Source organism: Sycon ciliatum, chromosome 12 (assembly GCF_964019385.1).
Source record: "Sycon ciliatum chromosome 12, ocSycCili1.1, whole genome shotgun sequence".
NCBI classification, from domain to species: domain Eukaryota; kingdom Metazoa; phylum Porifera; class Calcarea; order Leucosolenida; family Sycettidae; genus Sycon; species Sycon ciliatum.
Genome location: NC_088654.1, coordinates 9,400,700 through 9,414,255, shown reverse-complemented (window position 1 = coordinate 9,414,255; position 13,556 = coordinate 9,400,700). Strand labels below are relative to the sequence as shown.

Below are 13,556 nucleotides of genomic sequence, written 5' to 3'. Positions count from 1 at the left end.
TCTTGCTGGTGGCGAGTGGAGCACAGGTGCTGGTTAGCAACTGCCCTCGGTGGTGTCATGGTAGTCAGGATTGGGGGACCGTCGATCCACCCAGAGATTCCACAAGCAGTGCAAGGAACAATATTTTTGCTTGGTGCCAAAAGATCAACAGAGCTACAAAAAACATTGTTGAGTTGTTTGGAGTTTGTCTCGTTGTAGGCCAAGTCAAGTGGTTGTGAAGTGTAGTCTTCGCTGTCTTGACGTGGAGTTTCGATAAAAGATGAAGGCGACATCTGCCAGACTCAGTGACTCTTCGGTTTATGCCGTTCTTCGACACAACATCATTTTCGTGCTGGAACTATTGTTATTACTTCTACAATTGTAGTATTTTCTTTTATTTTTTTGTGTAAGTTCTAGTATTATGGATCATGTCACAGTGCCTTTTCCTCTACTTGCCTGTGGGCGAGGAGCATTGTGTAGTTCCTGCACGTGCTCAGCACCTGAACTGTACGTTCCTTTAGAGTTTAGTTCAGGGCAACCCGAAAATCTCTTGACATAATAGATGTGTTGATGCATGCCACCTGGTGGCTGAATCAGTGCACGTGATTCTCAACATGGCAGGAGGAAGCAAAGAATTGTCATGGACACTCGCTTGAGTATTCTGACAAGTCCCCCCCCCCCTTTCTGGTGCTGTTCTGTTGGCACACTGCATCTGCTTGGCGGGCCTGGGACAGGCATGCTCCAATGCAGCTGCTGTTCTATTCTGGCTGGATTCTGATATGAGATCACAAGGCTAGCACAGCAGGATCTGCACAGCAGGATCTGCACAGTGGCTGAACATCAGCAGTAAAGAAGGTGCAGTATAAGAAGTAGTGAATTTGATTTCAATGGTGTAGAACAGTTGTGATTTCAAATTGCATCGCTGCATTGTATTTGACTTTTGTCTCATGTTTGAAGTTACGGTTTTGCTGTTCAAATGATTTCTGAATATATCAGAGTGATAATGTTTACCTACCTATGGCCCGCCACCACCTGCTCTGATGTTGTGAGCGACAAAACAGTTCGTTTCTCCATAGGTAGCTAGATTTGGGAATTTTCCCTTCGCTTTAATACTGCAATTGTTGTGCATTACAAATTAAGCACTGGTGTTAGTGCTTCTTCTTCTTTTAGCTGAAGGAGATATTAGCTTATTGTGTGTCGGCAGTGTGGTTGTTAGGTACTGCACGACCAAGACCTTTAGGCGGTCAACATCTTTGTTTGTGTTCTGCAGGCCAGAGAGAAGGAGGTTGAATGGGTGGTGTATTGATTCACCTCCTTCCTCTCCAAGAGTACATACATGCGAAGGCGTGGCTTGCCCGAACAGTGTGGCTTCGTCAATATCGACACCCAACAAACTTTCCCCGGTGTTTTGGCTCTTGTTATCCACAGAGCACGCCCCTTAAGATTGTTCTCCTTCTTTGGTCTACCTCCCTTTCTTGCACTCTCAATCCACCCACATACAATGCATTTATCATCTGTGTGCGGCATCCAGGCTAGTACATTTGGCAGAGCCTTGCTACACCCACCACCACCACTATTCCCTCCCTTACCATCACCACCAACATCACACGGTGTTTCACTTTCTGCTGACTTCTGCATAAATAGTAAGCATGCCCTACAGAAATGTGTGGGGTGGACACCACTTTCATCTTTTTCTACCTTGAGACCTAGAACATTGAAGATCTGCAATGCATAATCTTTCGCTAGATAAATAGGGGGCTCCAAGACTTCCGACCACTGCGATGGCTGGGAAGTTTACATCCACCCAAGCGACACAGCATACTCACATGCTCAAGGTGAAAATTCAAATTTTTGAAATCAGAGCTCATTGTTCAGCTATAAGAGACTTCAGAAAGAACACCATGCACACAAAACTACCCAACAGATCACAATGACACTAACGTATTTTGTAGATGAAGGTTTCCGCTATACAAATAAACTTCCCTCGCTGCCACCAAAATTCCCCAACTAGCTACCCAGGGCAGTTTCCCTGGCCTACGTACAGCAAAAGACACGCTCAACAAGGAGTAAGATATCGACAAGAAATGCTTGAAAAGTCGCTCGATCGAAGAAAGAAGCATTCGTTTTTTACACGCGATTGTACTACAGCTACTGTACTCTCACACGATGCTATTTTTGTTGTTTTCAGTATCTCAGGCTCCGCTTGGTGAGGCCGAGAAGAACTACCCAACAGACCACAATGACACTAACGTATTTTGTAGATGAAGGTTTCCGCTATACAAATAAACTTCCCTCGCTGCCACCAAAATTCCCCAACTAGCTACCCAGGGCAGTTTCCCTGGCCTACGTACAGCAAAAGACACGCTCAACAAGGAGTAAGGTATCGACAAGAAACGCTTGAAAAGTGGCTCGATCGAAGAAAGAAGCATTCGTTTTTTACACGCGATTGTACTACAGCTACTGTACTCTCACACGATGCTATTTTTGTTGTTTTCAGTATCTCAGGCTCCGCTTGGTGAGGCCGAGAAGCCGCGTGTAGAGACCTGGCGCTGAGAAATTCTCAGCCATTGATTACGCTTGAGTAGGGGAAAATCCCCTACTCCGGTGACTGCTGGTCTGGCCTCGAACCCGAGATGCTGTGCACGGTTTTTTGCAGTCTGAATCAGCCGTGACAGGCATGTGAGTGCTGCAACTTGACGCCGAACAGTGAGGTTTGGGAGATATGACCTTGGGCCGATGAGCTTTACGGCTTGGTGCTGTACCCGGTCCAGCTGGTTCAGGGTAGTCTGGGACGCACCCAACCATGAAAGCGGGCAGTACTCAAGTACTGGGCGGACGAAGCCTCGATAAACGGCATACTTGGCCTTGTTGTCAAGAATTGGCAGGACCTTCCTCATGAAGCCAAGATGTTGGTGACCACAGACTGCAACCTGTCGAATGTGGGAGCGAAAGGAGAGCCTCCGATCGAAGAGCACTCCGAGCAACTTCAGCTCCTCCACTTCCTCTATGGCCACCCCATTGAAAGTGGCTGGAGGAATCGGCCAGGGTTGACGGTGATGCGAAATCGTCAAGACTTGCAACTTTGTCGGCTCGAATGCGATCTTCCAGCTCTGGCGTCATTCAGCTAAGGCATCCACAGCAGTCTGGAGCTGCGCTCGGCCAACTGGGAGAGCGGTCAGGGACGGGATGCACTGATAAAGCGTAGTGTCATCTGAATAGATGGCGAGCTGGGTTGTGGCTGGGAGGTGGTCCTCCATGTCATTGACATATAGGAGGAACAGAGTGGGGCCCAGTATGCTCTCTTGTGGCACACCTGAGGTGATTCGGAATTTAGGTGAGGTTTGTCCACTCACAATGGCCTGGATTCGTCTATCCGCCAGGTGGCTGTGGAGCCACTTGAGGAGGTTCCCGGATACTCTGTAAGCCTTTGCCTTGTGGAGGACACCTGCATGGGAGACTTTATCGAAGGCCCTCGCAATGTCAACGGCAACAATGCGTACAGCACCGCGAGCAGCTGCTATCTTGCTCCATTGGTGGTGTAGTCCTGTCAGGAGATCAGCAGGTCCTAACCCTGGACGAAAACCGAACTGGTGGTGTGAGAGTATATTGTTTCGTTCGAGACAGTTGGTGGGAGCACGGTTAACAACTGCTTCCATTGTCTTGGAGATGAGCGGCAGGAGGGAAATGGGCCGATAGTTCGATGGGGCTGGCTTTGACCGTTTCTTATGGACTGGGACGACACTTGCCACTTTCCAAGACTGTGGTTGTGTCCCCGACGTCATGCACTGGCGGAAGAGCAAGCACAGTGGCACTGCAAGGTGCTCAGCGTTGGCTTTGAGGACTCTTCTCGGAACTGCGTCAGGGCCTGACGCTTTCGAAGGATCAAGGGCCCTCAGCAATTTACAGACCTGAGCAGGGCGGAAGCGAATACTTAGGAGACGGCTTTGGGAGCGAGGCTGGACAAAGGGGAATTCGGATTCCTCATTGAAGTCCTGTGGGCCGAGGCTGCACTTATCGGCGAAGTACTGAAAAAGGCGCTTGGCCTTCTCCTGACTGGTTGTGTACTCAGTTCCGTCAGCAGATCGGAGTGTTGGTGTATCAGCGCTGCGGTCCTTGCCACCCGCACGCTTGATAGTGGACCACCATTCCTTTTCCCGAAGGCTACCAGTGGCGAGTTCCTGCCGGAGCATGGTAATATGCCGTTCTCTGTTTCGCTGGATGGTACTGCGTGCAGAGGCTGCAGCTGTCCGGTAGTGTTCTTTCTTCTCAGCACTGTCGGAATTGGAATGCATCTTTTGCCACATTTGTCGCTTGGTGTTGACTGCAGCTGTACACTCCGGGGTCCACCAAGGTTCGTCGGAGGGGCGCGATGAGAGAACTCTGCTGGGCATGAATTGTGCCATTCCTTCGAGGATCCTCTTGGTGATGTTGTCGTAGCTGAGATCCGGTTCAGGGCCGACCATGCTCTCCCAGTCTGTTGTTCTGAAGAAATGGGCAAGCTGCTCCCAGTCTGCGCGGTGGTATCGCCAGACTCTACGCGATGTCTTGGGCTCACGGGTGAGCTTCACAGGAAAGTCAACTTGGAGGACAACATGATCAGAGAGTCCAATAGGCGGGTGTGCCTTAACAGTTGCTGGTGAAGGGAAATCAGACATCACCAGGTCCAGGGTGTTATCACCTCGGTTGGGTACGTCTACATGTTGACTTGGGCCATGGTAGCAGCAGATATCCTCTGCATACTCTCCAGCTCGGGTGGTCTTGTTGCTGCAGAGCCAGGCAGCGTTATGCACATTGAAGTCGCCGGTCACAATGACATTTGATCCGTAGGTACGGGATGCCTCCAGGGTGTTGTCCAGGTATTCCAGTAGCTGGAGATCTGTCTTCAAACAGGACCCGGGCCGATAGGCTGCACAGATAACAACTTTCTGTCCACTCTGCGTCGTGACACTCAGCCAGATGATCTCATGATCATGGCACTGGATGTGATCAAGATGTTCATATCCTGGGCCAGCCTTCACCCAAACTGCTACTCCACCATCGTGTGCAGAGCGATCCTTGCGGATGGAGGTGTTGTAGCCAGGCATGGCTGCTTCGGATTCGCTGCACTTATCTGGCGTAAATTTCGTCTCTGTAACTACTGCTATACCTGGCTTCAGGGTCTGGAGGGTGTGGCGGAATTCTGCAAGCTTGGACGATAGGCCAAAGGCATTCGTCACCAAGAGTCTGAACATCGTTGGTTGGCTACTGGGCATCGTGCATACTAGACGATTCCTTGGTGGCACCAGACGATTTATCAGCTGGGTGTTTCTCAGTACGGATGTTTGGTAGGCCACTTAGCAGCTCCATTGCCTCATCATCACCCGAAGGGGAGGAGAGGTAGAATCATACTTGTCGAAATTCTATAGGTGTGAGTACAGAGGTCTAGGCCACAACTCTCTCGAGTTTACTAGTACTGCACTCTTAGCATCCACAACAAGGCGTGCCGAGGAGGACCTTTCCTTTTTGAAAATTTTGCATTCGCAAATCTTGACGTTCACTTTGGCTTCACTTGCTCTGATGGTCACAAACTCAGCAATCTTCTCAGGTACTGCACTGCAGGGAAGATTGCCAACGAACATCACACACTTCCTTCCGGCAGGCTTTCGTTCACAAAAAGTTCCTATACTCCACTGTCTTTGTTGTCCTCTTCGAAATTAGAAAGTAAATCACTCTGCGCTGGGTTGGAAGCATTTTTCGAATTTTCGAGCTGCGGTACGGTTGTGCTCCCAGGAGCTGCCGGAGAGGAACTAGAACTGTCGACAGCTACGGAGGTTTAGGAGTTCATAGGGTGATCGCTGCCTGGAGTACCTGTGCTTGTGCTCGTTGATGTGGCAGCTCCACCAGGTGGGTTTTTCTATTTTTTGGCCTTTCTTGTTCGTTGTTTTTCGGTCGACTTTTTCGGAAATTTCATCTCCGTGATCAAATGTCGATGATCCAGCAGCTTTCAGAGACAGTTCTTCGACCTTCCGGGTGAGCATATCGATCTTGGTTATCAAACGCTTCTCTCGATCTGCTGCCTCGCACCGCTCTCGCTGGATTTCGCGTACAATTTCGGCCAGGCCGTTTAGGAAGTCAATACATTTATTTGTAAGAACTGAGCAGGGTGAAGGACTGCCATATTCGTGGGGGTCAACCACTGTACTACTTGCACTTGTCGCCATGGCAAGGGCAAACTCCTGACATGGGACAAACTAAAACAGAAGACTTTCACAAAAGGATACAGAGCTCTCAAAACTGCATCCGCAGCCTGATGAGTAGAAATGTGTGACAACGGTGTGAGAGCATTGCTCGCATCTGAGAATATAGGTAGTATGTATGTCTGATAGATGTGAGATAAAGAATCACTGGTGACTGTAGACCTTAGTCTAAAAAGAATATCGGAAGACTTGAGTGATTTTTTGACTATGTATTCAACATGCTCCGTCCAACGGAGGTCATGCTGAAAGATTATTCCGAGGTGGTTGTGTTTTTGTGCTACGGTAAGCGGACTATTCCTGAGGGTGATATGTGTGTGTGTGTTGTTGTTGTTGTTGTTGTTGTTGAATTTTTTATTCTTACGATGACACCATCGCCAATAAGCGATAAATTTATGAGAAGGTGAGATTGTGGGTTATGCAGTTGGAAAGTGATTTACATCACTTTAAATTTTACAAGTGTGGGAGAGGGTGAGCGCTGCAGGAACAGATTAAGGTAATCAGCAGTGAGCAGATTTCTTGTTTGAAAGCAGGTCGGGAGGAGACGTCACGAATCCTAGCAGAGAGGGCATTGTAGTATTCTAGGGACTTGTACAGTGGGGACTCTTTACAGCGATCGGTGGGTGCGTGTCGTGCGTGCGCGTCGAAGGCTGTACTGGGCCGTAACTTGAGCGGGGGTGTTGAGCATGCGTATGTGTTGTGGGGCATATTGGTATTTTATGGAGTGTGCAAGAAGGGTGAGCTTCACTTTGCGGCGAGAGAACATTGCCGGCCATTTGAGCCGATGGAGCAGTGTAGGAGTGTAGGGGGGGGGGGGGGAGACGGAGGCAGATTCTGGCCGCCTTGCGCTGGATTCGCTCAAGAAGGTCAAGGGCTGGAATTGAGAGCGGGGTGACAGCAATGCATGTATATTCAATTTTAGGCAGGATATATGTTTTGTAAACGAGAGAGAGTGATTAAGTGTGTAGAGTTGATTTGAGCCTAAAGAGAATATTAAGAGATTTTACGGCTTTCTTCAGCACAAAGTCAAGGTGGGCTGACCATCTTAGGTCGTGCTGAAAGATGATGCCGAGGTGACGATGTTGTATTACTGTTTCTAGTAGGGTTTGCCCAAGTTTTATTTCGGGTACTCGTGGTGGGGGTCAGTTAGCATGGTAGAACGGGAGGATGATGGTTTTCGTTTTATTGACTAGCAGGTGCCAGCGCTCTAGACATTCTGCTGCGGCATCGACGCTTCTTTGTAGCACAGCCTCACACTCAGTGTATCTGCCTGGGATGGCAACTAGTGCGGTGTCGTCCGCGAACTGGCTACGCGAGGTTGTAGCATTTTTAAAGGCAGTGGGCAGGTCAATGGTGTACGCCAGGAACAAAAGTGGTCCCAGGACAGAGCCCTGGGGCACTCCCGCTGGTATAGGTATGAAGGTGGATGTTGTGCCTTCAACCTGCACCCGCTGTCTGCGTCCTGTCAAGTAGGCTTCGACCCACTTGTGAGCGTTGCCGTCAACAACTTAGTGGCTCAGCTTTTTCAGCAAGCCTTGATGCCATACATGATCAAAGGCTTTACTGAGATTGAAGAAACACGTAACAACATGCTTCCCCGCATCCCTAGCTGTGGATATTTGGTGGACGATCCGTGCCAGTTGCAGTTCGGTCCCGTCTTGTTTCCTGAAGCCGGATTGGTTGGAGGGTAAGTGCGGTGCTATGTGATTGTACAGACGAGAGTGGGCTATATTTTCTTGTGTTTTGGATATTATAATGAGCAGGGAGATGGGTCGGTAGTTGGTAGGATGGGAGGGGTTGCCCGACTTTGGGATGGGTGTAAAAGTTGCGTCTTTCCAATCCAGTGTGGTATTTCTCCGGTTCTGAAGGACAGATTGTAGAGACTAGTGAGAGATGGGGAGATTTCCTTTGCAATTTCTTTCAGGAGCCGAGTTGGGATGTTTTCAAAGCCTGGGCTCTTTCCAGTGTCTAGACTGCTTAGAAGCTTCTCGACCTCTTCCGCTGTTGCTGCGATTGTATTTAGAGTATGACTGATGTCAGGGGTAGTGTTGATGTCTGGTGTAGTACAGACGGTCTTGTCGATGGACTATTGGCTTTGGAAGATAAAGAACTTGTTGAGAGCTGTTGCCTTCTCCATGGCCGTGGCTGCAGTGGAGTTGGCTGTCGATAGTGTGGGAATTGTTTGCTTAGGCGGTTTCTTCAGGTGCTTTAGTAGACGGTGGAAGTTTGTACCCGTTGACGTTGTTTGCTGGACAAAATCAGACTTAGCCTGTCGCAAAAGAGCGGTTACTCGGTTACGCTGGGCTGTGTACAGTTTCCAGTCTGAGTCTAATTGGGTCGCCTTGTAGGTGCGGAACTATTTGTGCATTGTTTTGATCTGGCTAAGGAGATCCTTCGTCATCCAGGGAAGAGTGGGTGTAGTAGTTTTGCGGGATTTGCTTCTGGTCACTTGGCAGTGGTGCACGGCTAGTTTCAGTATATGGTCCCTCCCAGAATGAGGTTACTGGCCGAGGGTCAGTGGGATGTTGATCGTACTGCAGATTGCAGGTTGCAAGAGCTTCACGCAGGGAGGCAATGCGTTCCTCGCTCCACAACTCCCACCTGCTAGAGCCAGCACACACACCCGTGCCACCTTTCTCTTTGTCACCACTGCCACATGGAACTCCCTCCCGGCTGCCATTCGTACTGTATCCAACCCAAAATGTTTTACCGCTCTTGTCCGCACACACTTTGCTATGACCCGTTATGAGCCCTCTGGTTTCATTCCACGTAGAGTAGCGATGTCATAGAGCACTGTGTTATATTGCTACCACTCCGCATCATTCTATTTCCTATTTTCATTTTTCTCCTCAGCTTCTTCTTCATAAGCTGTTGACAGAGACTCCCTCGATTTAGGCTAAGGCCTGTGGAGAATCCATAAATACAAATACAAATACAAAATACAAAACCAGTATGTGCTAATGCTGCTATGCTGTGTAGTACTGCTCTCATTTCTTATTATGATTCTTTATTTCACTCCAAATTGAAAATAAAAATAAAAATTGGAGGTATTACACTAACTCACCAGACTTATCATTGCCAAAGGTAAGCAGCACGGAATAATTATGGCAAAAATTACGGTAGAAAGAGAGGAAGGGAAAAAGGCCCCTGTAACATCACAGGCATTAAAGCCCAAAGGTATCATGACAACAGGTATTATTATTATTATTTTTTTGACTGGTTTTGAGGGAAAGAGACAAACGGGCAAAGTCTGAAGAAAAAATTGACTATAATCGTCGGGAATTGAACCCGCAACCTCTCGATTGGAAGTCGCACACGCCTTTCTTCTCTTTCTCGGACTCTTCCTGACTTTTCTTTCATCCTCCTGGGTGCCTACGAACAGCCAGTGTATGCCGGAGTATGTGGTGTGGTGTGTGCGTAGAAAAAAAAATGGAAAAATGAAAAATATGGATTCACTAGCCAGAAAAAGTCACTTCAAACAGCTGTGTGGTGGATACCAGGCTAAAAATAGTGGCGGTCATCAGCCTTGCAAGCTGCTGAATGGTGTAATCCCAGCACAAGTTGCTATGTCTAACATAGCTGTTCGCTATCATCGCTTCCGCAATGGGCATGTCTGAGGTCTGAGAGGAGGTCTGAGGTCTGACGTCTGAGGTGTATGTATGTGTGCGTGTGTGTGTGTGTGAGTGTGTGTGTGTGCGCGCGCGCGTGCGTGTGTGTGTGTGTGTGTGTCAGTGAAACAGCCGTTCACGTCCCGCCGGACTCGCAGGGCCTAATGCCGCGTCCCGGAGACAGCACTCCTTCAAGTCGCCCCGTTTGGGGACACATAGCCAATCGTGGCAGTGTACGAAGGAAGGAAGGTGTGTGTGTGTGTGTGTGAATGCCGAAATGCAACAATTGTAGAACTTACTGACACATGTTGGTACATAATTAGACCATGTGCCTGGTCTGAAGCAGAATAAACTTGGTTCTCCCTTGAGGTAGTATCCAGGATCGCACTTGAACTCTACGTACACTCCTTTGATTACTGTATTAGCAACACCGTTCTCAAGCTGCGGATCAGGACATTGTACGGCTACAGAAAAGATGCGGGGAACACAGGTTATGGGTGTACAGGCAACTTCGCTAATCACGACTGCGAATATAACGACAATTCGAGAAAAAGGACTTAATTTCCATGCCCACTGTATCAGTTTTAAAGACGTAAATTGTGAGGCATCGGCAGCAAGAACCTGGGCCCCACAAAATGTCGACATTTTCGAAAAATAGAACTGATGTCGTTTTTAGTCATTGCGATGTAAGCGAACTGACATTGTGCGCCGTCGCTTTGAAAGTGTCTTCTTCTTGGTGGCTTCATTATAATTTGTCGTCGTCCCCATCGTAGTTTATTCGCCAGGAATTTGGGACGTTCAGGTGGGCGTTTTCAGCCGCCATGGAGCCGTTTGCGCTCTGGGTAGCGAATGCAGAATCATGCGCTCACATGAGAGCGTACAATATATTCTTGACAGACCGGTCTCGCGATAAATAATTCTAGGTAGAGCATGTGTGACTATAATAGTTGGAAGCTAGAGCTACTCCGCTGCTTGCCATAAACCACAGCAAGACGAATCAGGTGAAAGTGACAAGGTTTCGCCCAGATGACAAGCCGTCAGCAGAGGCAGCGGAAGCAGCGCAGACGATGAGTTTGAGAGCTCTGTCCCATGAAGTGGCGAAGCGAACAGCAGCGCTGCGATTATTATTATTATTATTATTATTATTATTATTTGAAACTCGGATGTTGAGCCATAAATAAATGTAAAAGAGAAAAGGACATATGGATACGAGTTTAGAGTAACTCTCCATCACTGTAACATGAAACTATATACAGTCAGAAAGTGCAATAACTAGGCACAAAACTGACAGAGTACTGAGACATTCGACGTCCTGACACCTAACTTTAACACATCTCCGTAGCGCTAACCGACAGCCTTCCAACTTGGAAGGTTCAAGGTTATGGAAAGACCAAAGAGGGGAAGGCAAGCGCAACGAAAACGAGCAAAAGCTACAGTCCCAACGGAACAAAGAATGTCGATTGTTACTGGACGATGACGAGACCAGTACGATATTTGACAAAGCGGTCTAACTACAATTCGAAGCAGCAAAGCAGAACACCACCCAACTTGGGTGGGTCATAAATATCAAAGATAAGTAAAGAAAGGGAAGCTTTGCGAAAACGAATTGTACAAGCCGAAAGCCAAACTCCTACAGTACTCCTCATGCATGACATTGTGATGGACTAGTTGACTACAAAACAAGTTGTTTCACACGACGTACGTTTCGCCGTATGCTTCGTGACGGCTCATCAGGTGTGCAATTTGAAACTCGGATGTTGAGCCATAAATAAATGTAAAAGAGAAAAGGACATATGGATACGAGTTTAGAGTAACTCTCCATCACTGTAACATGATACTATATACAGTCAGAAAGTGCAATAACTAGGCACAAAACTACCAGAGTACTGAGACATTCGAAAAATATCGTACTGGTCTCGTCATCGTCCAGTAACAATCGACATTCTTTGTTCCGTTGGGACTGTAGCTTTTGCTCGTTTTCGTTGCGCTTGCCTTCCCCTCTTTGGTCTTTCCATAACCTTGAACCTTCCAAGTTGGAAGGCTGTCGGTTAGCGCTACGGAGATGTGTTAAAGTTAGGTGTCAGGACGTCGAATGTCTCAGTACTCTGTCAGTTTTGTGCCTAGTTATTGCACTTTCTGACTGTATATAGTATCATGTTACAGTGATGAAGAGTTACTCTAAACTCGTATCCATATGTCCTTTTCTCTTTTACATTATTATTATTTATTCATATTTTACTAGGGCAGTCCCCACAGACCTATGGTCTTCTTACAGGGTGCCCTAGCCACGTGAAGATAGCGGAGTCATGAATGCAATCGCCCTCGACAATGATATTTTAGTCGATTTGTGAATTTTGTACTGACAAATCCTTTCACTTGAAACATGCTATCTCGCTCTTAGAACGGAACAGGTTTTGTTCTGAGGATTCGTCATTGCGAAAAAACGGACCAAGTATGATTGATAATTCACAAGGCCGGGGAAGAAAACAATGCCGCAAAACGCTGCTGATTGCTACAGACTATATTACAATGGAAACTCACTGGTCTGTTGAACTAACAAAACACTTCATTAATGCAATCGCGCTCAACAATGATATTTTAGTCGATTTGTGAAATATCATGCCACATTGATTTTTCACAAATCAGCTCGTACATTGCAGCATAGTCACCTTCCACGAGTCTGACAAGAAATCTGTACTGAAAAGTCCTTTCACTTGCAACATGCTGTCGCGCTCTTAGAACGGAACGGGTTTTGTTCTGAGGATTCGTCAGTCAACGACTTGACCGGCGGTCGCAGTATTGCAGTTGCAAGTCCAGGAGGGGATGTCACAGAAGCTATACCTACAAAAGCCGATGCTAACTTGTTGAAAACTCTGAAGAGCTCGAGGAAATCCCTTGCCTTTGTGCGTTGAATGATTGGAAAATGATGGCTTGAAACATGGTCAGTATTTGGTTCCTACAATACTTCACTGCTTTGTTATTCAGAATAAACCCCCATTTTTGGATTTGCACAATAGACAAACAACATCATAAAATCGCTACTAGATAGCTCGTAGCTAGTGCCTTAAGAATTATTGAAACTAGGAAAGCGGACATAGCAAAGTGCACTTCGTGCTAAGGTGTGAGATGCACTTTCATTAAGTTGAGGTGACAGTGCATGAGGTCAGTGTGTGCAGGCCAAGCGATCTTGCATCACTGGGGTGGACATTTGCAGCAGACTTCCCGGAACACAGTAACGATTCCGAAGTTTCCAGGTTAGGAGCCGGAACTCAATCCCAGGAGATGGCCACTTCCTTAGGCAGGCCCAAGTCTGGTTTATCGCATGGAAGTTTGCTGCTTCCACCTAGCTCCTCGAGAGCAGCTTGCTTGAGTGACCTTGAAGTGAACGACATCACGAGTGGGCAGGCACCCTCGTGTGTAGACGTAAGCACCGAGGACCGGAGTAAGCTCCGGTGTCCCCAAAGATCAATCAGTTCTTGCAAGCTTCTTTCAGGACACCTTTGAAAAGCAAGGAGCGTAGAGACCTGGAGGAGCAGTTTCCCTGGCCGGAGGCGGACCTCGGCGGTCACAACTAAGGGGCCTTCCGTAAATAGCGATGTTTGTTTAGAAACGAAAACTAGTCGTTTCTCTTCAACCCCCTCCCCCTCCCTCAGAAACGAACACATACAAATGGTACACAGTATCAACATTTTTGGTCTTAATTTCTGGACATTTTTTAAGAAACGAGCAGGTGCTC

General features: G+C 47.7%; 1 protein-coding gene across 1 annotated transcript in view; it reads right to left on the bottom strand.

Moving 5' to 3' along the window:
* The window catches only part of LOC135828525 (uncharacterized), an 82,635-nt gene that overhangs the window by 29,907 nt on the left and 39,172 nt on the right, over positions 1-13,556 (bottom strand). Inside the window, exon 9 of the mRNA XM_065340967.1 lies at positions 10,120-10,284. Coding sequence (XP_065197039.1) covers positions 10,120-10,284 — 165 coding nt within the window. The remainder of the gene's footprint in view (positions 1-10,119; positions 10,285-13,556) is intronic.